The 27,424-nt window shown below is 43.8% G+C and overlaps 1 protein-coding gene across 6 annotated transcripts; it reads right to left on the minus strand.

Annotated features, from left to right (window-relative positions):
• Positions 1-1,240: 1,240 nt before the first annotated feature.
• MAX (MYC associated factor X) lies at positions 1,241-26,794 on the minus strand. Of its 6 annotated transcripts, none has more exons than XM_007986988.3 (5): positions 26,485-26,749; positions 25,731-25,757; positions 17,942-18,049; positions 4,028-4,151; positions 1,241-2,778 (listed from the first exon to the last, which is right to left on the minus strand). In XM_007986988.3, the coding sequence occupies exons 1-5, from the start codon at positions 26,518-26,520 to the stop codon at positions 2,591-2,593; spliced, it is 483 nt and encodes a 160-aa protein (XP_007985179.1). In that variant the 5' UTR covers positions 26,521-26,749; the 3' UTR covers positions 1,241-2,590. The 6 variants fall into 6 exon arrangements, with proteins under 6 accessions (XP_007985179.1, XP_007985180.1, XP_072867181.1 ...); XM_073011080.1 differs by lacking the exon at positions 1,241-2,778 and adding an exon at positions 3,489-3,758 and having other exon boundaries at positions 26,485-26,730; XM_007986989.3 differs by lacking the exon at positions 25,731-25,757 and having other exon boundaries at positions 26,485-26,713.
• Positions 26,795-27,424: the final 630 nt, after the last annotated feature.

The following is a 27,424-nucleotide window of genomic DNA, read 5'->3' on the forward strand; positions in this document are numbered from 1 at the left end:
TTGTCTTCTAACTGGTTTACTGAAATCTAGAGAAGCCTAAGCTCAATCCTTTGTCTAGGCAATACACTGGAGCCAGGGACTGGCTCTCAGGGACACCACCTGTCCCCATGCTGGCTTGACTGCCCCTTCCTGTTTGCTATCTCCCTACTGGGTGCCAGCTTCACATAACTTCCATCTCTGCATCAACACGGCTTCACCCACAGCTCGCTTCTAACACCAATACTAAGCAAATCAACTGTATACTTAAGCCCAGATATACAAGGAGATATAGTTAAGGGCAATGAAAAAGAGGAAAGCATGTTAACCTTGAGGGCTTTAGGCAATAACCTGATTCTCATTTCCATTTCTTCCTTATTACAGTGTCTTTCCTCTTCCTTGAAAAGAAGTACCTTTAATAAACAGGATCTTGCTTTCCCAACATTTTTATTTTCCTTAATGTAATCATGGCCTTTGGAGGCTTGATTATGTTTCAAATTGCCTCTTATAGAGACATGACCCATCTGCCCCAGCTCCCATTAAACAAAAAAAGATATTATGGATTTGACATACAATTGATAAGAGCCACAGTGCTCTCCACCATTCTAAAGATAGTGACAAATCCAAGAACTGATTTGACTTGACTTCATCTCTGGGTCTAGGAACAGCAGTATTTCCTGTCAGCGAGACAGGAAAACCAAGGCTGAGCTGTGTTCTGGCCATAATTCCTTTTTCTTCCAAGGTCAAACCAGTTCAGTCTGGTGTTGGGTCCCAGTCTGAATAGAGCTAACTCGGTGCAGTTGGAGCCTCCTTGACTTCCAGTCCTTGGCAGCTCTGCTGCCTCCTCTTAATAAACTGGAACTGTCTAGAAACTGAAAGGTCCTGGAGAACAGCCACCTCTGAACTGGGCACTCATTACCAGGAGAACCTGAACCACAGCTCTGAGCTACCAATTCCCCCAAAGGTCACTTGCTTAGCAGAAACTAGATCTAGAAATGTTGCCACAGCTAAGGCTACATCCCTGTTGAACCTCAAAAACCTCATCCAATGAACAAAGCCATCACCACCCATTTACTCTCTCAGGCTGGGTTGAGAAAGGGGGAGAAAGGGGAAGCAACTTTGACTTATGGCTGCTCCTGGTTCTGCAAGACCAGGTAAGCCACCTCCACTTCTCACTCAGGCTTCCACTGAGGCCCTAACAGCTTCCAGAGGGGTCTCTCATCAACCTTGGCCTTAACAAGGGCAAGAAGACACCACCACCAAGAAGGATAAAATAAGTTTTTATTTATAGTCTTATAGTAAAGGGGGAAGCCTTAACTTGCAAGACAATTCTTCGGCAGTATGTACAACATACTTTTTATTTCCATGGAATGGAATCAAACACGAACAGAGACTACAGAGTATACACTAGAAATCAGCAAATGCCAGGAACGGAGTAGGAAAAAGACAAAGAAATGAGGCCTAAACACACAAAACCCTTCACTGGGATCTGTTGACCACAGCCAGAACCAGGGCTGGATCACGCAATGGAGACAGGTTCCAGGACAGTAGGAAAGGAAGTGGGGTGAGGGCTGGGAAGGGTCCGCACTGGGGTGCGGGTTTAGTACCAGGTAAATTGCTCTTGGTATTTACATACAAAATCAGTTGGCTCTATTTCTTAGAAATACACACGGGAAGAAAGAAAGATTTCATCATTACTTTATGAATCTGTCGCTTTGCAAGACCGACATCATCAGAAATAGGTACAATTCACTCAGATTCAAATTTAAGTAGCAGGAAATAAATATCAAAACATCATCACTGGCCCTCAATACAAAACCTCTATGCCACCCAAAACACCCTCCCTGTCCCAACCCTTAAATGGCCACTCCCTGGTGGCTGCTGCTTCACTGCTGCCATCTCCCATACATACCACAAGAGTGTCACACGGCCCTCCGTGAGGCTGGCACCGCAGGCTTAAACAGCTGGCTGAGAGAAGCAGGAGTGAAACATGCCAGGGACTCTGTGCTGCGAATCTGTCCCCACTTTCTTTTTATGCCACAAACTTCTTTAAGAATCTGGTCTTTCAATAGGAGCAATACATAGCTTTTTAGAAAAAGGAAAAAAAAAAACCCTTAAAAAGGAGGAGGGTTCATTCTGATTACTCCAAACCGGTCATCTTCTCAAAGTAGAGCAGGTCAGATTCACAAAGTCTATCAGAGGTGAGGGCGGACCAGGAGGCCGCCTGGGCAGGGCAGGCGTCCTCCGGGCATGTGCCTGGCAGGGCTGGAGGAGCTGGTAGGGTGGGCAGGACACTATGTGCTCAGAGGTCTGGCCGGCCGTCTGTCCTCCACAGAAAAAGCTGCCAAGTTGGGGTGTTTTGGTTTAAAAATTCCTGGTGGGGACAGGGAATCCCTGAAGGGAATACGTTAAAAAAAAATATACAGTGGAAATGGGGAAGGAGAACAAGAGCTGTTGTCCAAGAGCTTCTACGTAAAAATAAAAATTTAAAAAAAAAAAAGGGAGAAAGAGAAAAATAGAGTCTTTTAGATGCTTCTGAGGGTTCTACCGATGAACTGAAAGGAGGATGAGACGATGGAAACAGACAGTTTATTGCTGGCCTGCCCCGAGTGGCTTAGCTGGCCTCCATCCGGAGCTTCTTCCTGCTTTGGGGCTCTTCAGGCTCAGACTCCGAGCTGGAGTCCGAGCCCCCATCGAAGGCAGAGATGGTGCTGCCCTTGGCGTTGGTGTAGAGGCTGTTGTCTGAGGAGGGGTAGTTGGTCTGCAGTTGGGCACTTGACCTCGCCTTCTCCAGTGCACGGACTAAAAGGCAACCAAGGGAGTGTGTTACTGCCTTCTGGAGACTTGGGGAGTAACCGAGTCTCAGACTCAGGGTCCAGCCTGTTCTTCCTAAGGGCTTGCTTGTTGGCCCCCGAGGCTCAAGATGCTCAGAAGTACTCCCTTCGGGTGGCTGTTCACTCACACACTTCATTTCCCTCCCGCCTTTCCCAGCTGGACCTGGGAGCCAGCAGATACTCTGCAATCCCACCCAACCCCGAAGAGAAGGCTTGTGATGTCACCGTCCTGCCGTGGAAGCCCCTGCGGAGAGACTGGAGCGTGAGCTCCCTGTGGGATTTAGAAGTGCAATAACAGAGGAGAAGCTGGCCCAGGAGCATGAGGCTCCACAAGGTGTGAGGCCACGCAACAGCAGAAAAGGATGACATAAGACGTATCAGCCAAAGAACAGTTTTGGCTTAGCTCTCGTGTACAAGATCCACTTGAAATGACAAGCTGGACACTTGGAAGCAAGTCACCAATACACATAAAATACCTGGGCTTTTCCAATAGCCCCTACATGCAGGCTGCTTGGCCCAATAACCAACCCACTGACACCACCCACTGCCCATCTCTTGGTTCAGCTCAGCTTGAGCCTGGAAGGTCAACCCATTTATTTTACTTTATTTTATTTTATTTGACGTTTTCTAACCCAGGTGGTTACTTGCATTTCCTTTTACTTGCATCTTCCATGAGGGAGGAAGAGAAGTGAATTCCCCAGGAACAAACAACTTGATCAGCTCTCGCTTTCCCCTGTGGTTGTAGGAAAAGGCGGGTGTGAGCATTGAGAACAGCATGGGCCTAGCCCACAGGCTGCCCCGATTGGACTACCATTGACAATGGGGAGGGCTCACTGTCCCTGAACACCTGGAGTCTCTGGTACTTACATAGCACATTCCACTCCAAGGACCTCAAAGCTCTTTTCAGACACCTGATGCCAGGTGTGATCCCTATTGCAGGCAGAGCACCTGAGCCCCAAGAAGGGGAGAGGTCAGGCCAGAAAAGATACAAGTCTCCAGATGTCCAACTTCCTAGCTTCCACTGTCTCCTCACTAGCATCTCAGGTCCTTCCTCAGGACGGCTCTAACACTCAGCTACTCAGGCCCCAAGAAGCAGGACCAAGCCTGCTTCTGAGCACACACTCCATGACTGGCTCTGACTCTGCAGGCCCAGGTGCCAAAGCCTGACCCAGCCAGAGCACAGCAGGGCCAGCTGCCCCACGAGCTTGGGTGCTCACCTTGCTGCTCCAGAAGAGCATTCTGCCGCTTGAGGTCGTCAATATCTTGCTGGTGTGTGTGGTTTTTCCTTCGCATATACTGGATATACTCTGTGGCTTTGTCTAGGATTTGGGCCCGGGATGCCTGTGGCAATATGAGAAAAAGCACAGGGGACAAAATAAAAACCGAATCCAGGCAGTGAGGGAACCCGGCCTGCAGCAACTGCCTGGGTGGCTGGAATCAAGAGGATAAGGTGGGAAAAGGCTGAAGAAATACAGTAATGGCTACTGTAGGCCTTCTTTTTTTGTTGTATTTTTTTTTGAGACGGAGTTTCTCTCTTGTTGCCCAGGCTGGAGTGCAACGGCGTGATCTTGGCTCACTGCAACCTCCGTCTCCCAGGTTCAAGTGATTCACCTGCCTCAGCCTCCTGAGTAGCTAGGATTACAGGCATGCGCCACCACTCCCGGCTAATTTTTTTGTACTTTTAGTAGAAATGGGGTTTCACCATGTTAGCCAGGCTGGTCTTGAACTCCTTGCCTCAGGTGATCCCACCTTGGCCTCCCAAAGTGCTGGGATTACAGGTTACCCTGTGCCCAGCTGGTTTTTTTTTTTTTGGAGATGTAGTCTTGCTCTGTTGCCCAGGCTGGAGTAGAGTGGTGTGATCTCAGCTCACTGCAACATCCACCTCCCGGGTTCAAGTGATTCTTCTGCCTCAGCCTCCAGAGTAGCTGGGTACAGATGCATGCCACGTTGCCTGGCTAATTTTTATATTTTTAGTAAAGATGGGGTTTCCCATGTTGGCCAGACTGGTCTCAAACTCCTGACCTCAGGTGATCCACCCACCTCGGTCTCCCAAACTGCTGGGATGACAGGCGTGAGCCACTGCATCTGTGAAGGCCTTCTTTGTGACATACAAGGTGCCAAGTGCTTACCTCACAAGCATAGTCTCAGAGGTAGCTCTGCTAGGAACCCAAGGATCAGAGAAATATACCAGTTTATTCAAAATCACCAGCTAGACAGTGGCACAGCCTGGATTTAAACTCAGAGCCATCTGATTCCTGAATTGTACTCCTCTCATCCCCTCTGGTTCTTTAGGTTGCTTTAAAGTCTTTAGCTTGGCTATGTCTGGAAACATTAAAATACTACTTAAATGAAAGCTTTAGGTCACTCATTCTGCTAGGGCCTGGCTTGAGATGGGAATGGGTACAATGTGTTTCATCAAGACCCAAGATTCCAGCCAAACTCTGAAACCATTGTTAACTATTCCCAACTGAACGATGCTGTGTCACTATTTCAGCCTTCCTGGCTAAAGAGACTTTCATAAAAGCTGTTGGCGCTTGATGTCAACACAGGAAGAGCACGAGATTGGGCCATTTCAGGAAACAACCACACCTCTACAATGGCTGTGGGTTGCCTGGGTACTGCCTTGTTAGAGTAAGTTCGTAAGTCAATAACATGGATGTCATGTTACTGTGCCCCTAGACATCAAACTTGTCTGGGAGATTCTCTCCAGACTACAAACATAGCCAGAGTTACTTATGGCCAGGCAGCCAGCCAAACTGGTAGAATAGTACAAAGCCAAGAGAAGCCCAAGGCAGGGTAGCCTAGTAGCTTAAGTATGCTTTCCAGCCAGAGTCTCCTGAGCAGCTGGAAAGCTTCTTACCCAGGGTAGGCAGTGCTTGACAATTCTATATTACAAGCGCAATGGGTCCTAAAGAACCAGAACACAACAGCGGGAGAAAGACAGTCCTCACAAGTACTAGAATTTCCAGGCTTTTCTCTTATAGCATCTTAAGGTAATTTCCTCAAGGAAACTGTTCATAACCAACCATTTTTATCAGGTGCAAATTACGTACAAGGTACTGGGCAGATACTGTGGGGAAACAAAATGTATTAGTCATGGCTTCTTTGCCCCAAAGCTTACTTACTATCTAGTTGAGGAGATAAATATGTTTATACACAGACAAATCACAGGGCAGTGCTGACAAGTGTAACCTGACTAGCAGAGATTAGAGACACCACGGGAAAGATGGCTTCTGGCTGGGGTGATTACCTACTGTGTGCCAGGCACTGGCCTTGGTGCTGCATGTGTGCGTGCAATGCGATCCTATCTGAAACGGCGAGCCCAGTGTTAGACCAAGGTGGCGTTTGTGGGAAAAGGTCACTCTGAATAGGGAGAATAGCACAGGCAAGGTGGGATGGGGAAAAAGTGAGATGCATTTCTTTAGTTGAGTCAGTCAGCTTATATAGAAGGAATGAGAATTCCTAGCCTAGCAATGGATACTTCAGACACTGTTTCCCATTTCTGCAAAGGGGCCTTATTAGGGTTTGATTATTACGTGACAAAATGGGGTGGAAAAAAGGAGGACATAATTAGAAGTGACTAATTAAAATACCTTCCTCTCTGGATACTGGAGATGGAATGAAAAATGATTAGTATTGATGAGAGGTGGTAGAGTGGTGAGGAAGAATTTGGGAATTTGGGGACAGAGGAGTGCTCTACATGCTTCTCATTAATGGGTTCTGTGGCTGCAGACACATTTCTCACCTTGCCTATTCCTCATCTGATTAGAAATTCTCTAAGACCCCATCTAGCCCTCCAAATTCTACCCTTTCCATCACTGATGTAATTGCTATGCATATTTACATCCCTCTTTTTAAATTTGCCTATGTAAAAGCTATTTTTTCAACTAACAGTTCCCAGAAGGCAACATTAGCTCCTAACTACCCATGTGCATCTGGGACAAGGGAAAAAATGCACAATCTCTGAAACCAGAGAGCACTTGCAAATGTTCAGTGATAACTTTTAATGAATGACCAGACTGAGTAACAGCCTTTGTGCTACTAGTTTCTCCTTCAAATATTTATACATGAAACCAGGGAATTAGGATCAAGAAGTGAAAAGTGAGCAACAAGCACAGCAAAACAAGCCAGAAGAGAGAAAAAGATCTGTGAGGGATGGCAGCTTCCATTTCAGGGCTAGTTTTTGGATGAAGATAAAATTCATGGATGTTCAGAACATAGTGTCTTGGGAACAAGAGGAGTCCAAAGAAGGCTGGATTGGTTCAAACCCAGAATGAGGCCTTCAGAATGCTAAGCACAGCCCTTCCTCCATCCTCTGCTGAAAGCGGAAGTGCCCTAGGTCACTTAGGGTGCCCTGATCCCTCAGCAAGTCCAAAAGAATGGTTCAGAGTTAACTTTATTTTACTCTTCCCAGGGAACCCAACAAGAATTAAGATCCAACAAGAAAAAAATTTAAAGCACAAAATATAGAAATACCCCAAATTTGCATGTGCATGTAAGTCCAAGGAAGAAAAAGCAAAAGGCTGAAGCTAAAAATGCCAGACTCACCTGCAATCCTCCACTCCCATCTTTCCACTACATACGTGATCATGTTGCCAATCACAGCATGAAGGTGGGGGCAAGGCCATTCCTTGTCTTTATGAGCTTGTAATATGTGACTAGTAAACACGAAGCCAGCAAGAAACCCTGGGATTTATGGCATGGACTATGGAATAACCCTGGGCTTTCAGTTTCTGTTTTCTGAAAATTGCTCTAAGTCAGCTGAGTCAACTGCCTATCTTCATGTGAGTGTGACTGATCAGACAGAACTTGGTAAGTCAACGTGTCCACAGAACAAGTGCTGCCTTGGGTACTCAGTAAAAACCTGAAATTATTTTTCCTGCTAGTTTTTATAATTAGCAGAATTATCATTTTGATTCTGTCTTTGTGAACACAAATGGCTCTTTAAATGGTTTGGATGGAGCCCTGAGACAGGGTGGATGGTGGCTGAAGGGACTGAAGAGGTAGCCAGGCCTCCCATGCAGCCATGTGAGTAAACGCAAAGGGCTCTGCAGGCCTCTCTCTCACCTCTGGGAGCCACACAAAAGGATGCTGGGCAGCCTTGCCAGATCTTGCTCCAAAGCCATGGCTGCACACAGCAACACAAATGACAATGATGATGATGGGGGTGGTAACAATGGCAGCAGCTAACACTTACTGAGTACTTACTAAGTGCCAGGCATCCTCACACAACGTTCTGATGTTTTCTCTATTTTATAAACGAGGAAACTGAGACACAGAGCTGTAATTTACCCAATGTTATGTAAACTAGTAGGAAGTTGAGTCAGGATTTGAATCCAAGCCTCCAGAACACTGATATTTTGGGAACACAGGGGAAGCTATGGAACTAATTTAAAAAGATCAATAGAATTGCAGGGACAGTGTTGTCATGGAGGGGAAAGTTGGAGGAAAAGGACTACGAAAGAGTCACCTGATTTGCCTACAAGGACGTCAATGGAAGACCCTAGTGAAGGTGGTTTTCTTGGAGGGGTGACAGCCAAAGCCCAACAGTAAATTGTCTCTGCATGGGTAACAGGTGTAGGGATTGAGCTGCAAGTAAGGCAATGATGAAGACTAGTCTTCAAAATTTGGTTGAAAGGTAAGAAGTAGGCCAGGTGCGGTGGCTCATGCCTGTAATCCCAACACCCTGGGAGGCTGAGGTGGGAGGATCACTTGGGCTCAGGTGTTGGGGACCAGCCTAGAAAACACAGCAAGACACATGGGCTCTATAAAAAAAATCTAGGCATGGTGGTACACGAATGTGGTCCCAGCTACTTGAGAGGCGGAGGTGGGAGGATCTCTTGAGCCCATGGGGCTGAATCTGCAGTGAGACATGCTTGTGCCAACACACTCCAGCCTGAACAACAGAGTGAGACCCTCCATCAAAAAAAAAAAAAAAAGTGAAAAACGGTAGTTTGTAATAGCAGGATAGCAGCATTGAAGGAAGGTTATTTTTCTTTCTTTTTTTTATTTTAAAGACAGGTGAGAATTAAACAGGCTTCTAGCAGAAACACACTGAGAAGAAAAGCCTCAAGATGCAAGCTAGCTTGGGAGAACTGACCTAACCATCTGGTCTGGAGGGCGGAAGTGGAAGGTTAGGTGGGGAATGTCAGCTTCCCACAGTACTGCTGGCTTCATTACCTTTTGGCAGCCCAGAAGGATAAAAGCAAAATGAAGAATGTAGAAGACCCAGGGTGTGGCAGAGGGTCTGGCAGGTTCCTGTCCCTCCTACTGTTTCTGCTGCAGCTGCGTGTCCATTTGCATTCCCTCCCAAGGCAGTAAGCAGACAGAGGGAAGGGCAACCCTATCAAGCAGAAGCGCCCACTGTCAGACCTCTGCTTTTGAACAGCATCCACCCACTCCACACATCACACCAAGAATCGACTATGTATGTCACAAAAGGCCCCAAACCCAAAAGACGTGGATTCTAAATAGAACCATTTAAGGCCCCAAATGACTCCTGAAGTTGTTAGCACTGATGCTTCAGATGAAGTCTAAGGTTATTAAATCTCATTTAAGGCAATGGTTCCCAAAAATGTTCAATGTAAGGCAAGAGTTCCAAACATTTCTGGAGTTATAAATCTTATCACAGTAACTTGGATTTCTGTAAAAATTCAAGTTGTTTTAGAAAGTGGGTGGGGAGAGGTGAGGAAAAGAACAGTACTGCTAGATTGTTAACATTAGGAACACCACTGCCCTTCCTTAGGGTCCCAGTGCTGACGTGAGAAACAATAATCTTAACTCTACTGAACACTTTTCCTCGTCAGTGCCAAAAACAGATGCCAGTGGGCTGATGTTACAGCTGTCCTGTTTCCCTAAGAACCAAAATGCCATATCTGGAGGGATGAAAAAAGAGGTACTGCTGGACTCAACAACTGACATCTGTTTTATTTTTTACTAGTTATTTTAGAGAAAATGAAACAATTTATTTTCTGAAAACTGTGTAAGCTTTTATACATATGAAGGTAAAGGGAGGGCCCCGGGCTAAACTGGTATACATTTCCACGTGAATAAGCCATCTTTTGAAAACCAAAACGAAAGAATATGCACAATAAATCTGGATCCACATTAAACTAATTCATTCAAAAATGGAACCCCATCAATGCCAGCAAGGGAGCCTGGAAGGTTGTAAGGTCAGAGTCAGCACAGACCCACGGTTCCTTGAAGGCTTCCTGCTGCCAGGGCCTCCCCAGCCACAGGACCATTTTGTTGATCACCAGGGAAAGCAGAGCTATCAGCCCTGCAAGCAGCTTAATTAAAGTGAGGAGTAAGACATTTGTTTAAGGGGTCAAAACAATCCTTTTTTAAATCTTTCATTATTTTTTCTTGTGCCCTTGGTAGCTTGAAATGAAGGTGTGGCATTTCTGCATCAAACTTTGACGATGAAGGACAGGAGTACACAATTTCCAAAAGAGGAAATAGAGCTAGTTAGTAAACACGTGGAAAAGCAATTAATTTCAGAAGTAATAAATAGAATACAAAATTACGAACCTTTGTTTACTGAATTAGTCACCTCTTCCAAAAAAAAATTCCAGTGATAATGAAACTGGTACTCTCAAAACACTACCAAAAGACTACTCCAGAGTTTGCTTAAAAAAAGAAGTGGAAGAAAGAGGATATAAAAACAATCCTCTTGGAAAGCATTTTGGTAATACACGGAAAAAGGTCAGATGCTCATACCCCTCAACCCAAAAATCCAACTTCTTGGAATCTACAGAAATGGCTACATATACAGAGATGTCCATCACCATATTAATTATAAATTTTAAAATCTGAATGCAGCCCCAATTGCCCAAAAGAAACATGCCTAATGGCTAAACATGAGCACACTGTATGACCTGGGGAAAAAATATATTATGTAAAAGCAGGAAGCTATAAATAGCACTTTCCCTGTGGGAAGCATGTAGATGAAGAGACCAGGAAGGAATACACAAATTGATAACACTATATTTCCTTGCTTCTTAGACTCCATCAATAAATCCATGGATTGAACAATAGCAGCTTTTGGGGAGAAAAAAAGGGAGGCAGGTTTCTTTTCACATCCACTCTAAGATGATGACTAATTCAGTCACATTAAATAGGGCAGCAGGGTACGGAGAGTCTATTTTTGGATTATACTATCTGATCTGATAGTCAGTAGCCACATGTGGCTAATAAACACTTGAAATGTGAGTACTCTGAATTGAGATGTGCTGTTAAGTTGAATTTAAAGACTTGGTGAATGAATAATTGTAAATATATTGATCATGTTGAGATCATACTTATTTTTTAATATTAGGCTAAATAAATTATATTACTCAAATTTTCACCTGTTTAACCTTTTAATTGTTAAATTAAAGGTTAATTTTATTTTATTTAAGTCACATTTAAAATGCATTTGTGACTCACACTAAATTTCTGTTGCGCAGCATTTGTCACAGGATCAAAGGGAAGGCTGCAGTTGTGTTAGAGGAAGGAAGGACTCATGTTTTTTCTTCTTACCATTTTTCTAAAGTTTTTGCAACTTTGTTGGAGGAAAAAAAAACGCTAAAGTCAAGGCCTGGTAATCAATCCCTATCCTTCTGAATCTCAAGATGCGAAAAATGTTAGGGGAAGAGCTCTCTAGTACTCCTGGGGGAGTGAGACCTCTCCCATTCTATATGACAGTCTCCCAGAAGGAATAATTAGATTCCTGCCCTACAGGAGCATACCATTTAGTTAGGTGATAAGATGATCACAAAAATTAGGGAGACAGAGGAGAGGTCCCACAAAAGGCCACAGAGGTGCATGGGAGGGTTCTAAGGGTGGGGCAGTATTTGATATGGGCCTCTAAGGCAAGGAGCTGGAAACTGAGGGAAGGGGGGAACTCAGGCAGGAAATAGAGGACAGACTGCAGGTAGATCTTGTGAGCAGGGCTCATCAATATGGAACCCCCAAGTCACCTGGGCAGTGTGGCTGGGGTTGGACCTTGAGAAAAGCAAAGAACTCAGATTAGCTGAGAATGAAATTCCTGAGCAAACAGAAGAGGAGTTGATATGGTTTGGCTGTGTCCCTACCCAAATCTCATCTTGAATTTAACTCCCACAATTCCCATGTGTTGTGGGAGGAACATGGTGAGAGATTAACGAAGTAACTAACTTGCTTTTGATTTTACAGGCTCATAAGCAGAAAGGACTTGTCTTGTCCCAGAAGAGACATTGCACTGTGGACTTCTTAGTTAATGCTGAAATGAGTTAAGACTTTGGGGGACTGCTGGCAAGGCATGATTGGTTTTGAAATGTGAGGACATGAGATTTGGGAGGGGCCAGGGGCGGAATAATATAGTTTGGCTGTGTCTCCACCCAAATCTCATCTTGAATTGTAACTCCCACAATTCCCATGTGTCGTGGAAGGAACTCGGTGGGAGGTAACTGAATCATGGGGGCGGGTCTTTCGCATGCTGTTCTCATGATAGTGAGTAAGTCTTGCAAGATCTGATGGTTTTAAAAACAGGAGTTTCCCTGCACAAGTTCTCTCTCTTTGCCTGCTGCCATCCATGCAAGACATAACTTGCTCCTCCTTGCCTTCCGCTACGATTGTGAGGCTTCCTTCCAGCCACTTGGAACTATAAGTCCATTAAACCTCCTTCTTTTGTAAATTGCCCAGTCTATGTCTTTATCAGCAGCAAGAAAACGGACTAATACAAGGGTGTACAGTAACTGGAAGGTTAATGGCAGGAAGGTGGTGAAAAAGCAGGTGGGCAAGCTGGGTACCTTATTTACAGAACATGGAATACCAGTCCTTACCTAAATGGGCAATGAAAAGCCCTTGGAGGTTTTCAGCAGCACACAAATAATTTATAAGAAATTAAATGCATTTACAATTGCTGAGCCTGGAGCCTAAGGGAGATGTGGGCAACTATGGGCAACAATTTAAGATGTAGAAACTTTAAAAAGATAATTGCCCAAGTCGGAGTCTGGCCAGCTAATATAACCTTAATAAGTAATGAGAAGTGGATAGGACTGTGGTTAACATTTCATGTAAAAGACAATCCCTCCAGCAGCTCAGATATGCTATAGACACAGGTTACCAAATCAACTGTCAGCTTTAAAACCATCAACAGGAATAAGCCATCTCTCAAAATAATGTGGCCAGGTTGATGGGGGATTCCTCCCCTCAGTTAATAAACATTCACTATGCTCCCTACTATGTGCAGGCACTGAGGGAAGGAATATAACCAAAAGGAGACATTTTCCTTGCCTTCATGGTATTTACTATAGTGTAGTGGCAGCAGTCATTAAATAATCACACAAATATATGTAAAACCACATATATTAAGCATAATATATAAATGTGTGAACATAAAAGTATAAATGCTATGAGAGCCTTTATCCTTAAGAACCATGTTCCCTGCCATAAAGGAACTATTAATATTTGGTTTCAACATCTACCTGTTAAGAAAACCAGACTTTAATGGAAATGAAACTGAGATTAACTCAATGTAAAGCTCTTATCTGATGCTCAGCATGTTATCTCATTATTGTTAATTGTTAGGTGTAACCCTCTTTCCCAACAAGAGAGCAAGACCCTCAAGGGTAGATACCATCTATTATGTCTTTGAACCTCTATAGCACTCACAGGGTCTCACTTATATAGTTAAGCATATAATGTTGACTGTTGCTGTTTTCTTTAATGGCTGAGCAAGTGTGCTGTTTCCTCTGGCTCTCTCCACCACCACAATTTACTGAGAACCTACTATGAGCCAGAATCTCTGATGGGAACTGAAAAGGGCAGTGCCCTCAAATTCTCACCTCGAAATCAAGAAAATCTGTTTATTTTCATTTTAAGTTATATTCTCTCTCTTCAACACAGCTCTCCCCATAAGGGAGAAATGCAGAGCTCAACTGCCTGAGAGAGCAATGAGTTTGATAACAACAGGCACTGAGGGAGAGACTTAAAAGATGAGAAATTACTATAAACCACTGTAGAGCTACAAATGGCAATGATGAAAATAACCTACTGCTAAAGCCATCCATGATAAAGAGACAGTGTGATTGGTTATAATCATTCTGGCTCAGGTACTGGGGCTTACAAGATGGAGGACAGAATTATACTCCCATGTAAAGGCAAAATGATGGGCTGGCTATCAGGTCTTGCTCCCCAACATAAATACGGTGAGCTTAGTGCCAATGAACCATTGTGTAACACTCCCTAGTACCCAAGCAAGGACACTTAACTAATACTTTCTGTAAAAGTAACATCTCTGTAAAAGAAAAAAAAAATGGGGCCACAGTTGACAGTTGATCTTGCCCTCACTCCATTACTCTGGTTGGCTGGCTGACGGTTCTAATTCCATCCTATTGTTCCCAGTGGGCTCCATGTACAGTTGAGAAACTGCAAGGAACACAAAAGACTCAAACAATAGAGTTCGAGGGTCTACTTGTTAACTCTGGGACCTATGGCAAAACCCAAATGAACCACCAACTGTAATGGTCTATTTTCTTAGGCTCAGAGCAACTATGTGAACTCAGTAAGAAATTATAGACTTTAAATGATCCTTAATACCCTGCACTTCAGTGTTACCTACATATGCCACCTCAGAGGAGAGTATTTTTATAGTAGCCGTGGTATGACACAATGCCAAGATTAACAGGCCTATCCAGGGGAAGCTCCCAGGACAATGACAAGATATAAGTATTTAAGCAAGATTTCTTTAAAATATCCTTAAACTGTTTACCCATATGGTACAGGAAAAAGATGGAACTTGGCAATTAATTGGCAATCCTGAGTTCTAGCCCCTGTCCTGCTACAGATGGGATAATGATCTTGAGCCTGTTAATAACACTGACAGGAGCAACAGCAGTAAAACAGTACCATACCTTATACAACTGCTGTGTGAATTTAATTTTACATTGCAATACAGTGTCAATTATTACTGATTTTTTTCCTCAAGAAAAAAGTAATTCTTTTTTAAATTTTTCTTATTTTTTTGAGACAGGGTCTCACTCTGTCGCCCAGGCTGGAGTGGTGCCATCACGGCTCACTGCAGCCCGGACCTCCCAGACTCAAGTGTGATCCTCCCAACACAGCCTCCCAGGTAGGCAGGACTACAGGTAAGCACCACCACACCCGACTAATTTTTGTATTTTTTGTAGAGACATGGTTTTGCCATGTTGCCCAGGTTGGTCTCAAACTCCTGGGTTCAAGTGATCCACCTGCCTCAGTCTCCCAAAGTGCTGGTATTACAGGCATCAGCCACCACGCCCGGCCAACCATTTTTTAGTAGAAATACAGAAAACAAAGGGTAAATAGAGTTTGGGTCCCACATTTAAAGCCTTCTTTCTTTTTTAAACAAGTATCCCTTATTCTTGGTTAGGATCCAATTCAATTAATATATTGCTTTCTCTTTAAAAAACAAAAGGCTTACACATATGACAGATAATCCAAATGCTAAGGAAGAAGTCAGCTGGAACATAAAGATGTTTAAGTCAAAGGAGACTGGAACACAGAGAGACCTAAATTTCCCTTTAAGAATCTAAGTTTCCCAAAATTCACATGGTAAAATAATCATCTCATGATTATTTACATAATGTCATAACCTTAATTACCACAATCTAAGAATGAGCCCATTTCCTTTGGTTCAAATACCACATTTTAAAAAACGCCACGTTTAGTCACAACTCATAAGTCTGAGGGACCAAAGTATTCTGTTAGACTCACGGCACCTATGAAACAGTGCTGGCAGCTTGCTTTTTAAAGAGGAAGAGGTTGAGAGTTTATAGACATTTCCTTCATGTGTCACTGTCAGTAGGACATATTTGGATTGTAACACAGCATAGGAGGATTCGGAAATTAGAATGGTATCTAGCAAATTCGCAAACTGGGGTTGTGCTGACTGGCTCTAGAATCTGGTTCCCCTGGACCCCTCCTCTCTCCTAGTCCTGCTACTTTTCTGCCAGCATCTCCTGCCACCATCCCTTCACTCATTCCACTCTAGCTACTCTGGCCTCTTTGTTTTCCCTGCCTGGCCCAGGAATGCTTACAGGTTCCTGTCTCAGTGCTACCACACTTGCCTTTCCTCTGCCTGGAATGCTCATTACCAGACAGATGCACTATTCTTTGCTTCACTTTGTTCAAAGCTTTGCCAGCAACACTCTTCTTCTCTGCCATAATTAAAATTGCAACTCTTCTTCCCTGTTTTTCTCCATGGTACTTATCTGACATAATACATATATTTTTAATTCTTACTTCTTTTTTTATCATTTCCTCATCAGAGCAAGAGCTCCTGTTATTGTCTGTTTTGTTTACTGCTGTATTCCCAGTATCTAGAATAGTACCTGGCAGGTAGTAGACCCTCAGTAAATATGTGTTGAATGGCATGAATGAGTAAATAAATGAGCCACAACAAAGGACAAATTATTCCCTCTGTAAGACTACCAAATTCAAACCTTCAACTTCCTTGAAGAAAAAAGGAGAAAATATGATTTAGAATAATGTAATTATAAGGAGTTAAGGAAGAATGTTATGGCATTGTAAAACAGGCTGGATAAGGAAAAGGTATAGTTGTGATCCTATGACCCACCTCTCCCAATGTATTCAAACTTAAGAATGCCTAAGAATCATCTGACTGCTTGTTATAAACACAGATTCCCAGGCTTCCCTCCAGAAAGGCTGATTCAGTAGTGAATCTGATGTGGGTGGTCCACAATTCACCCCGAGAAACATTGCCCCAGTGCCACTCCTGGTTAGATGTGAGACTTAGGAGAAGGCAGCTCTTGTCCATATAGTTTACCAAAGCAATTTTAATGGATACTATGGTACAGGAATAAGCACCAACTGTCAAGAGGTCAAAGAAGCCTAAGAGATAATCTTTGGCATGTGTTTACTTTGACTAAAGGGGTGAGTCTGTCTCTAGTCATAAAGATTTCTGTGGTACTTAGTGTTGTACTCAGGAAGGTTGTTATTCCAGGTAAGTACTTTGGTTTAAGGTCATTAAATCAAGTCCACACTTAGTACGCTTAACCCATGACAAATTCTGGTTTTGCAATACTAGGTATGCACATGGCCTGTTTTGTTCTTTATAAAGGTCAGATCTTCTCCATGTTTCCGCCACATGGAAAGCCACACCTTAGATAAAGGATAGAGCATATAACTCACCAGAGTGACAATATAAAACATGAAAGCATAAGGGTTCCAAATTTGATCTTGGATAGCCAAACAAATCCAGGACCCCCACCACAGAACTAAATCAAAGTGCACTCAAAAGCAAAAATTGTTCTTAACAGAATAGTTGCTTCTTTATAAAACACTGGATCACTAAAGCAAAAACATAGGTCCTCTTCCCAGCTTGCCAGTTATTCCACTGACTTGCTGCAGACAACTACACTCTCTGTCAAGGATGGAACTAGCTGTGCAGATGTTTTCTCCAAATTCCAGGGAGTGACCCTAACTCATAGGCTTTTACTCAAAGCTTCTAATTTTGTTTTTAAAATGTAGCAACAGCTGGTGCCTAGCCCTCCAGGGAAAACGCTAGGTTCCAGAAGGGAGTGGGGAAGAACGGTTATTTTTTTCTATTTCACACGAACATGTCTCTTCACTCAAGTCTTTGGTCCCACAGTTTAAAATGCTCTTTATACACCTTGGAAATAACAATTATTGGGGCTAGAAAATCAATGGTGCCCAGGCTGCTTTTAACATACATTACATGCATTTCTGCAAGTGCTCATTTACATTAAGTATTAACCTTGAACCACAGGAAAGAAATTCTCATGGAGGTCTAGGGTATTAACCACCTCTGGAATCTTTACTGTTATCCCAAATGAACTCTGGGCCACCCTTTACACTACAGTATATAGTTATAATTTCTTGAATTTATTACAAATAATACAAATTTAGAAAGATGACTCCTACCAACATCTTACAAATAGCTCCATTATATCTGACATATTTTGTTAAGGATAAACTGGAATAGGTAAGGCGTGCGGTGATCCTCCAAACAGTCAAAAAATAAGGCAACCATGCTATCTGAATATCTCTGACTACATTTCCTTCCCAATAGGTGAGTGCTCTCCTAAGCTCCGCAACAAGTTAAAAGCTAGTAGTGGCCAGTTACTCAGCTTCCTCAAGAAACTCACCTTCTCTCCTTGGAGTGATGGGACTGAGTCCCGCAAACTGTGAAAGCTGTCTTTGATGTGGTCCCTACGTTTTCGTTCCAGTGCATTATGATGAGCCCGTTTGTCAGCCTAGAAGAAGAGGAGAAAGAACACGTTAGGAATGTCACTCCTTTTGCTTGGTACAAGGTGGGTGGGGTATAGCCTGGAAGTACACGCTGTCAGCACTGTCCCTGGCGAGTGGACTGGGAAGGATTTCTCGAGGTGGGCAGTTAGGAGTCTCCAGAATTAGGCTCTGCTAAAGGGGGAGAAAGGGGTGAGCAAGGCTTGCGACAGGAACATCCAAAGTAGCTCGATGCATCCAGCTCATGCATAAGTAAAATAAAAGTTATTCAGGGGAATAAAGTGTGACTCTCCTGTAACATCAGTGGTCCCCCCCCCCGAACTTGCTTATGTGACAGAAGAACCACCAGTCTGTGGTTAGGAAGTGACTAGAGAAAGCTCCAGTGGCCCCTTCTTAAGATGTGATCACCTCCACTGTAAGAGATTCCCCAGATGGGTGTCCAGGGGAAAAAAGAGTTAAGTAACTGGTGCTTCTTTCATGTGAAACCATCACCGTGAGCCCCAAGCCCAATAAAAGGCACTAGTTTAAGACTTTCTCATCAAATCATATAATAGAAACTAAAACCCCTATAAAATCTAGATGCATGAATCTGAGATCATTATGACAGAACTGATAAGATGACAACTGAATTCTGAGTTCCTGTTTTTTAAAAGTAGATCCAAGGTGCTATCCTGCCAAGGGCTTTCCCGTACACAGGCAGTGCCAGACAGGCAGTTCTTAGAGGGCACACTTTCTGACACCACATACTCAGAATAAATTCCCTCAGGCACCTGTGGCAGGTCAGGCTACTTTGGCAGTATCTAAATATCCAAGTCAAAGTCTTAGCCTACTTGTAATCACAAAGAACAGTCAACTGGAGACGGACCAAAACTGCCAACACCAAATCAGGAATCGCAAAATGCTCTGGCTTCAGGCAGAAGAGACAGTGCTGGAGAGCATGGTAAGCGCACTTCAGCAGGCCCCCATCAGAGGGGTATCCCCTCCAAAAGGAACACAAACCCAAAGCAAGAAGAACTTCATCACACCTACACTGAGAATTATGGAAATTATATTCTGAACATTCATCTTGAATGCACATGGTTGCATTGAGCTAACGTAGAGACCAAGTCTGTATATGGGAAGTTCAGGTAGCTTAAATCTACACACACAGGGGGCCAGAAATTCAAAAAATGGAACAAGAGTAAGTAACTTGGCTTAGCACAAGAATAATGCTGCCTCACATGAATCTTGTACTAGAGAAGATGTACAGACAAAATTCTATCAAGAGTTGTGAGAATGAAAGGACTTGAAATTCTCCTGTTATTTAATCCTAAAAGTCCTAGTCATTACAGAGGAAGAGGAGGCTGGGAGCACCTGTGGTCATCTGAGTACTTCCTGGTCTCTTAAGCACAGCACCTCTCCTACAGCTCTACTGAACTGGACATGAGGTTCCCATGACAACCATGGTTCTCCACAGCATCTCTCTCTTTTGGGGGCAGATGCCTGGAGCACTTCTAAAGTTGTCCTAATCTTGTTAAGTCTGGTTTCACTGTAAAATGAATGTTTACTGAACTATAGTGACATATGAAATATTATGGAGAAGCTGAGAGGACAGTCAAGCTTGGAACACCAGGTAATCTGAGGCTAGAGGCAGGTACTCTGTATCATACAACTTTAGAGCAAAATTATAGATGCCTTCTAACAGTAGCATGAAATAGCTCAACAGAATTAAACCTATTTAAGTATCTAGTCCTTTTGAACTTACTGTTGTTCCCTCTGATCATCTACACAAAGATAAGTTGGGCTGGGACTATACCTAAGGAGCTTAAAGGCCAAGAGACAACATTTGGCATGTGTCTGCCGCTCCTGTTTGCTATATACTACCTAAGGTGGTTTATTTACATGCAAATTAATCGCCCATCTTTGGTCTCCAGAGCAGCCCAAGATACTCCTGTCTACTAAATCACCCTGATTCTTGGCCCTCCTCCCAGGTAAGAGCTGTGCACCAGAATTACCCACAATCCCTCCTGTTGATACAAATAAAATTCTAATTGTCTGTTTTCTTTCTGGGAGAGCCCTGCAAATCTCAAACGGCTAGAATGCAGTTGCACTTGGTTTCACGTGGACCTGCACTAAAGGGGTGGAGCTAAGTATAATCTAACATCAAAATCATCCCCACAGTGCACTACCCCCTCCCATTCACTGAGCTCTGAAAGGACTCAAATGGACAAGTCTCTCGGTTAGAGGATTGTAAGTGAACTTGGCTGTAGATCATGAGCAGAAATCTTGGCTTCTCATCTGGGGAGCCGGCCAAGTTTGAGAAGTTGGCTCAACAAGGAAAGGCAGCAGTCCACTGCCTGGTAGAAAGCCTGGGCTGGGGACTGTTGTTCTCAAAGTAGTGGATGGAATTTCTGTAGTGGTTCCAGGCCCAATTTAACTAGCAGAAGAGTGGAATCTTAGACCAATCCCTGCTGCCATGTCCACCCCTGAGCTACCACTGGAGTCAATTTTAAATCTCTCAGAGATAATGGCAAGGATGTATTTTTCTCTTCCCCAAGCTTGATTTGAAAGAACAAGTTAAAAACATGCACAGCTAACAAGCCTAATTCCAGGCAACTCTGAATTAAATGTTATCACTAAAGTTTTGAAAGAGCACATGAAAAACATAAAAACCTTTACACGAGGCTGAGAATTCTCTGTGGGAAATATTTCCAAACCACAGATCCACCCAGCCCGATAACACTGCCCGCGCCTCATCCCCACCCCCATTGGAGGACCAGTTTGCAGGCTTTATCACTGCCTTGTTAACTGTCTTTGCTTGCTGGCAACCCTTTCTGAGAGGGCCATGATTTCAGAGTTGAAGAAGAAAAACTGGGGGAAGACTCCCACTGTAAGGCATCTAATAACCTCCCACAAATGCAAAACTGGTTTTAAAAAACAGGGCCAAACAATTGTCTTGAACAAATAAAACTCTACTCTGATGAGCCTGTACTGAGAATAATGTTCAATAATGAAAACGAATGGTACGGAAAGCCCCCTTGTGGAATTAATTAGGCCCTATTCTAGGAGACAACAGAGGTATTCTTGGACTGTACAGCAGGCTCCCAAACATCTCCCCTATACATCCTATGGGAACAGTGGCTGGACACTGCCCACTCTTCTAGTACACTGAATTTGTACGTCTGGATTTCTGCCAGGAAACCCTTCCTCCAGGGCATCCCTAACAGAAATACTAAGGGGCTATGCAGTGGTCCACAGATGCTCAGCAGAAACTCCCGCACCAAATCACTTCCAGCTTTGACATCTCTGCCAAGGTTTTTATTCAGCCTTTCACAGTTATATTTCTACCCAACTTTCCACACTGGTAGCCAGAATAAAAATCTTCACCTACAATTTGTCCATTTTTGACACTACCAAGCACATGTATCTTGTGTTGTTAGATGTTGAAGGCAAACATTATTTTGTTAGCCAAGAAGTTGCTACGTTGGCAGGAAGTCATCTAGGCTAAGGAGGTCTGTTCAAAATTGAGGGAAATCTCTTAAAATGATTTCCTTCCAACTTACTGCACAGAGACTGCATCTTTGTTCAAGGCATCACATCAGTCAGTAAGCGTATTTCCTCCAAGTTCTAGACAAATAGCATGTGGAAATAAATGCTTCATTATTCCAGGATGCACAAGGTTCTCCAGAACAATGCCATGTCTTGCAGGCTACCTGACAGATAACCCCACCTATAAGGGGAATCATCTCAATTCCAATACAGAAAATTCGCAGCACATAGGCAATTCGTTGCCCACTAAATATTTACTACCTTTACAAAATGTGAAGGTTGTATTTTAGAGGGAAGCTTGTGTTGCTTATGATTCTTATCAAGCTATTCTTATTAGAGACTAAGGATACTTGAGAATACACAGACCCAAAAATCTCATCCGAAAAGATCCATTTTTTACTTCTGATAGATAAGAACAAGATAAGATAAAGCTCAATTTCTAAACAACTTAAAATACTCATTTTAATCAACCCCAAAATTCTAACATAAAATAATGGGCAGATAGGATGAGATAAACTCACCAAGCTCCCTAAAAGAAAGACATCGATTTCAATTTTCCAATATCTGTCCTGCTTGTAGCTGATTGCCTGGTATACATTTCCAACACTATCTAATGTATGTATTTGTTTTCAAACTTTTTTCATTTGGTGCCTAAAAGAACTGGCGAACGTTATTCAAACAGGGCCTCACACCATAGCCATTTCAGAGAAGGATGCCTTAGTCAGGAAATTTTAATTAAAAACCAAGCTGAATTCTTTGACCAACGATTTCACTACTACTGGCATCTGGGAAAAATTATTTTAGACATAAGAACAACTTTTACTCTAACACAGGCACATTTAGGAACTCACTCTGGCATTTCTGTTATCACTGTCAATACTCTAAGCAGAGAAAAAGTACATGCATCGTGCAGCACTTCTGTCATGCAACTGACTGCAGGTAAAACAGACAGCAGTTTCCTGAGTGAATTCCAATCTCATGCTACCAAGCTTGTTCTCTTCTGAATATTCCTAAAGAAGCAAAGAGCTCTGAGAAGTTAAAAATATTTCATACCAGAAAGGTCCAGAAGCAGAATTGCACAAATCTGTTTTCAAACCCCTAATAGGCATACTGCAACTGCAACTCACTCAGGTGCCATCAGGCATGGTCACTGGAAAAAAACTTGCATTTCCTGACCAACACACTAACCCATACATTTCTTGTATACTTTCACTCTTTCCTAAAGAAATTTCCCAAACAGAAAGAAAGCAAAAGGAAGCCCTTGCAATAGAATATACCTGTCCCAGAAATTTATCTTTAAAATGCAACCTCTTCCCTCCAAAATATAATAAAAATAAGATAACATCAGTGGGATTTTGCGATGTACTGAATTTAGTAATAAGAATACTCTTTGGGGTTACTTCCTTTAACAAAGCTTACTGGTCATTGGAGAAGCTGTTTTCCGTTTGTACTGAAGCAATAGAAAAAAAATATTTGCCAAATCAGTTTCACTTTCTGTTAGAGTTAGCCTAACTTCCTAACTCTGTTCTCAGTATCTTACATTTCTCATGTAGTAAGGCCTAGATATTGTAGTAGTGACATTATAAAACATACATGAATGTTTTTATATTAGGATCCACAAAGCATTTTTCAAATAACTTTTTCAACTTCTTCTGTAGTCCTAAATACTTAAGTATTTGGTTGTTCACAGTCCACATCTTTTTTTAAACCTTTTTTTAAGGCAAAACTTAAGAATAGCTCCCTCTTAAATTTTAAAAAATATATTTATTATCTATATTAAATATTAAGAAGTAAGCAGATGCATTCACAGAGGGGAAAAAATGGAATCCTTTTTACCCTACACATTCACGATAGTTGTTTGATACACTATAAAATTTGTCTAAAACACATCTGCTTTTTCTCTCCATGCTGTTGTAATTATATTGTGCAGATTAATACTTAGAAATCTCAACAAATAGATGTGTTAAATTAAAAACAAAGTGTCAAACCAACTTCCCTTGCCTACTCCGAAAATCAAAAGGAAAAACCCTAGGCACCTTAATAGCAAACTAAAAACATCTAGACAAAACAGTGAGATTAGCATTCCAGGAAAGCAGAAACATTGTAATAATTTAATAAACAAATTTACATCAACAATCATGTGGACGAATATTTTGAAAAGCAGAACGCTTTCAAGAACTGTGAGCCAAAATTTCACCAAAAAAAAAAGAAAAAAAAACTTTCTCTTACTAGGATTCAGTATAATTCCAATTCAAAAGATAATTCTGCAAAGGAAGCCTAACGATCCTTACCCTCTGTCTCTGATCAAGCCCTGGCACAGATTTTACAACTGGAGACTTGCAGGAAAAAAAAGTTTTCAACAGACTAGGCCCCAAACATGAAGGATAAAAGTAAATGAAAAAAAGGAATTCAATTTTCAAATATATGCATAAGTATACGAGAATACTTCAAGGATAAATAAAACAAAACAAACTATCTTTAATGACTATTACCCAGGGATAATTTTTAAGATTTCTGGAACAACTACATCCCCGGATTTTAAGAAAATACCAGCTCTCAATAAATAAGTTTTCTTAATGCCTATTTGCTTAGACAACCTGCATAATCTTTGCTTGCTCTAATGAAGAGCAGGTACAACTGAGATGGCTTGCCTTTATCCTGTGGTTATTAGGTTCTTATACCAGAGGTATCAAAGTGACATCCTGCAAATCCTAACAAGCCCAAACAGTTGTTCCACACATCATTTTAAAAATCAAAAAATAACATAACGCTTTGGATTTCTAATCTTTCTTAAAAAATAGGAAGATCAGCCAGGCGCGGTGGCTCCCGCCTATAATTCCAGCACTTTGGGAGGCCGAGGTGGGCGAATCACGAGGTCAAGAGATCGAGACCCCGTCTCTACTAAAAATACAAAAATTAGCTGGGTGTGGGGGTGTGCGCCTGTAGTCCCAGCTACTCAGGAGGCTGAGGCAGGAGAATCGCTTGAACCCAGGAGGCGGAGGTTGCAGTGAGCCGAGACAGCACCATTGCACTCCAGCCTGGTGACAGAGCGAGACTCTATCCCAAAAATAAATAAATAAAATAAAATAAAATAAAAAATAGGAAGATCTGGCAATACTGACCCTTCACTCCTACATAACAAACCACTGGAATTCAGTAATGGCTGACTTTTTAGAAGAGGTATTGCTCTCCAGTACCCAAGTCCTCACCTCTTCCTTCTTTATTCTTTATGGCCCTCATGGGCATTCAAATTTTTTACCTCCATTCTATACACTTCCTACTGTTCCCAATTTCAAATATTAGAACTCTGATATACTTATTTCTCTTCCCCTCTGATTCTGATTTATTCTATATGTTTTCTTTTTTTCCCCTCTAATCTATTCATGAAAAACCCGTATTACTGTCTCAGACTCCAAAGACATGAAATTAGTGCATATCTAAATCCACAGAACCATCTACTGGGAACATTAATATCAAAACCCTAAGAAATTATTGATAACATTATATGGTCTCATCCATCACCTTTCAGCAAAGCTGTCTCTGCAATGCCACTTTTCTTCAGCTGTTTTTTAATTTTCTTTATACCTCTTCTTCAAATACAGAGAATCAGACCATAATAACTTTATGTGACACTTTGATGATGCAATGTTTGGCTCCTCTACATTTCCAATTTTTGTGTTAGAATACCACGTTGTGCTAGATTCTACGGGTCTATAGCAGTCACATGACTTGGTTAAAGGCGATTATTGCATGTGGCTTCAGCTTCACATAATTATACAGATATGGTTTAAAACCTACTTGTTCCTAAATAAATCTTCTGACCACTTTGCCCTGAAATAATACTACCACTGACTTCAGAATGCTGCATTTCTCATTTCCACTTACATAGCGGCAGCTGGATCCCCTATTTGAAAACTACAGAACAATTCAATTCTTTGCATACAGCTCCTCTTACTCACTGAACTTATCACCTGAGAATCTAGAATGATAGGATTTGCAACCCCCCCAACCTCCAGAACCAGGCCCCACCTCACCTTAGTGGTTAACATTAGTGATTTACTACAATATTAAAAGTAACAGTACGATCTCTTTTTCTCTCTGACCCCAAAAAGGAATAGAACTGAACGGAAATAAAAATGAAATGGAGAGTAGGAGACGTACCGCAGATTGAAACCTCGGTTGCTCTTCCTGGAATAGGAGAGAAAAAAAATAGAAAATATAGAAGTTATTTTTACACTTAACATTCAATAATAAGAAAGAAAATGCCGGCGGCAGAGGAAGCGGAGGGTGGGGAGTCAGCCCGACACCCCTTCCTCCCTCCCACCCCTTGCCCCCACCCTTCCACCCTCGGCGGGATCCGGTAGCGGGGTAGAGGGGTCCCGAGCGCCGCCCCTCCTTCCGAGATCCGACCCGGGCCAGAGGGGTCCGGAGCACTGTCTCCTCCCTGCAGACCCAGCTCGGGCATCTAGGCACCCCCAACCCCTCTCCGCCCTTCCTCGCCCCCCAGGATCCGCGGGTCACGGGAGGAGAGGATCGCGTTCCGAAGGGGCAGGTCCTGAACGCCGTCCCCTTCCCCTGGATCCGGACAATGGGATCCCGGGCGCCCCCCATCCTTGTCCCCCGGATCCTGAGCCCGGGAAGGTGGGAGCGGGAGGCCGCAGCACCCTCCCCCACGGGAGAAGGTGGGAGTCCCAGAAGCCGCGTGTCTTCCCCCCACCTCCAGTCCCAGGAGGCCGCTCCGGCCAGGAGCCGGAGGGGAGCGAGCCGGGAACGCGACGGAGGCAGTCCTGGCCCCGAGGGGAAGGGGAAGGAGGCGGCGGCGGCCCGGCCCCCTCCCGCCGTCGCCCCGCTGAGAGCCCCGGCCGCTGTCCCCGCCTGACAACCCGCACGGGAAGGAAGAAGCCCCAGGACTCACGTCGCTCTCCACCTCGATGTCATCGTTATCGCTCATTTCCTACAGCCCAGGGAGCGGCCACTGCAGCGGCGGCGGGGAGGGGAAGGGGTGAAGGGGAGGGGGAAGTCACCGACAACAACAAGCCGAGTCCCCCCCACACACACACTCACTCACTCACTCACTCGCTCTCTCACTCACACACACACACAACACGGGCAAGAACCACCTCCTCACTGCAGCACCGGATCAACGGCGGCACGCACGCCCGGTCGGCCCCCGCCACGTGACCAGGCTCGCAGCGCTGGGGTAGCCGAGACTTGTAGTTTTTGTCCCTTTGACAGACGGCCCGGGTAACTCGAGAAAAACTACAAATCCCGGAAGAAACCGCATCCAGGCGTCGCCAGCCAGGCTGGTAGACGGAGCCCAGGGCGCCTGCGCGTCCCGGAAAGGGGGCGGGGAGAGCCGCGGCGCGGCGCCTCCTAGGAGTCGTAGTCCGCAGACCGCGAGTTGTCAGGAGCTTTTCCTCCAGAGGCGGCAGAGGAGGCTGCTGGGAAGACAGGACACGTGGAGGGAGCTGGAGCTCCTGGAGCCGGGCAGTGTCGGCGCGCTGAACGCCGGGCCCAGGGGACTGGGTGGAGTCTCTGGGGGAGTAGCCGGCTGTCTAAATAATGCTGCCTCTTTTTGGTGTGACTGGTTATACTTTGTCTTCTTGATGCGAAGTGGTTCCGTTTTGCGCCTAGGGGCGTAACCCGCCCGGGAGGGAATCCGGCTGCGGCGGAACAGGGGGTGCGGCTCGGGATGCCCGCGCGAACCCTCGGGAGCTGGTGGGGAGGTATCAGTGGCAGGTGTTTCGTGGTGTTACCGGACAGGCAGGATGACCGACCTCGCCGGGCGACCGCTGCCAGCCGCGAGAATCCTGTATTCATTTATCCGGGAGTGACCATCCTCGCTACTCAGCTAC

This window comes from Chlorocebus sabaeus, chromosome 24 (assembly GCF_047675955.1).
Source record: "Chlorocebus sabaeus isolate Y175 chromosome 24, mChlSab1.0.hap1, whole genome shotgun sequence".
Classification (NCBI taxonomy): domain Eukaryota; kingdom Metazoa; phylum Chordata; class Mammalia; order Primates; family Cercopithecidae; genus Chlorocebus; species Chlorocebus sabaeus.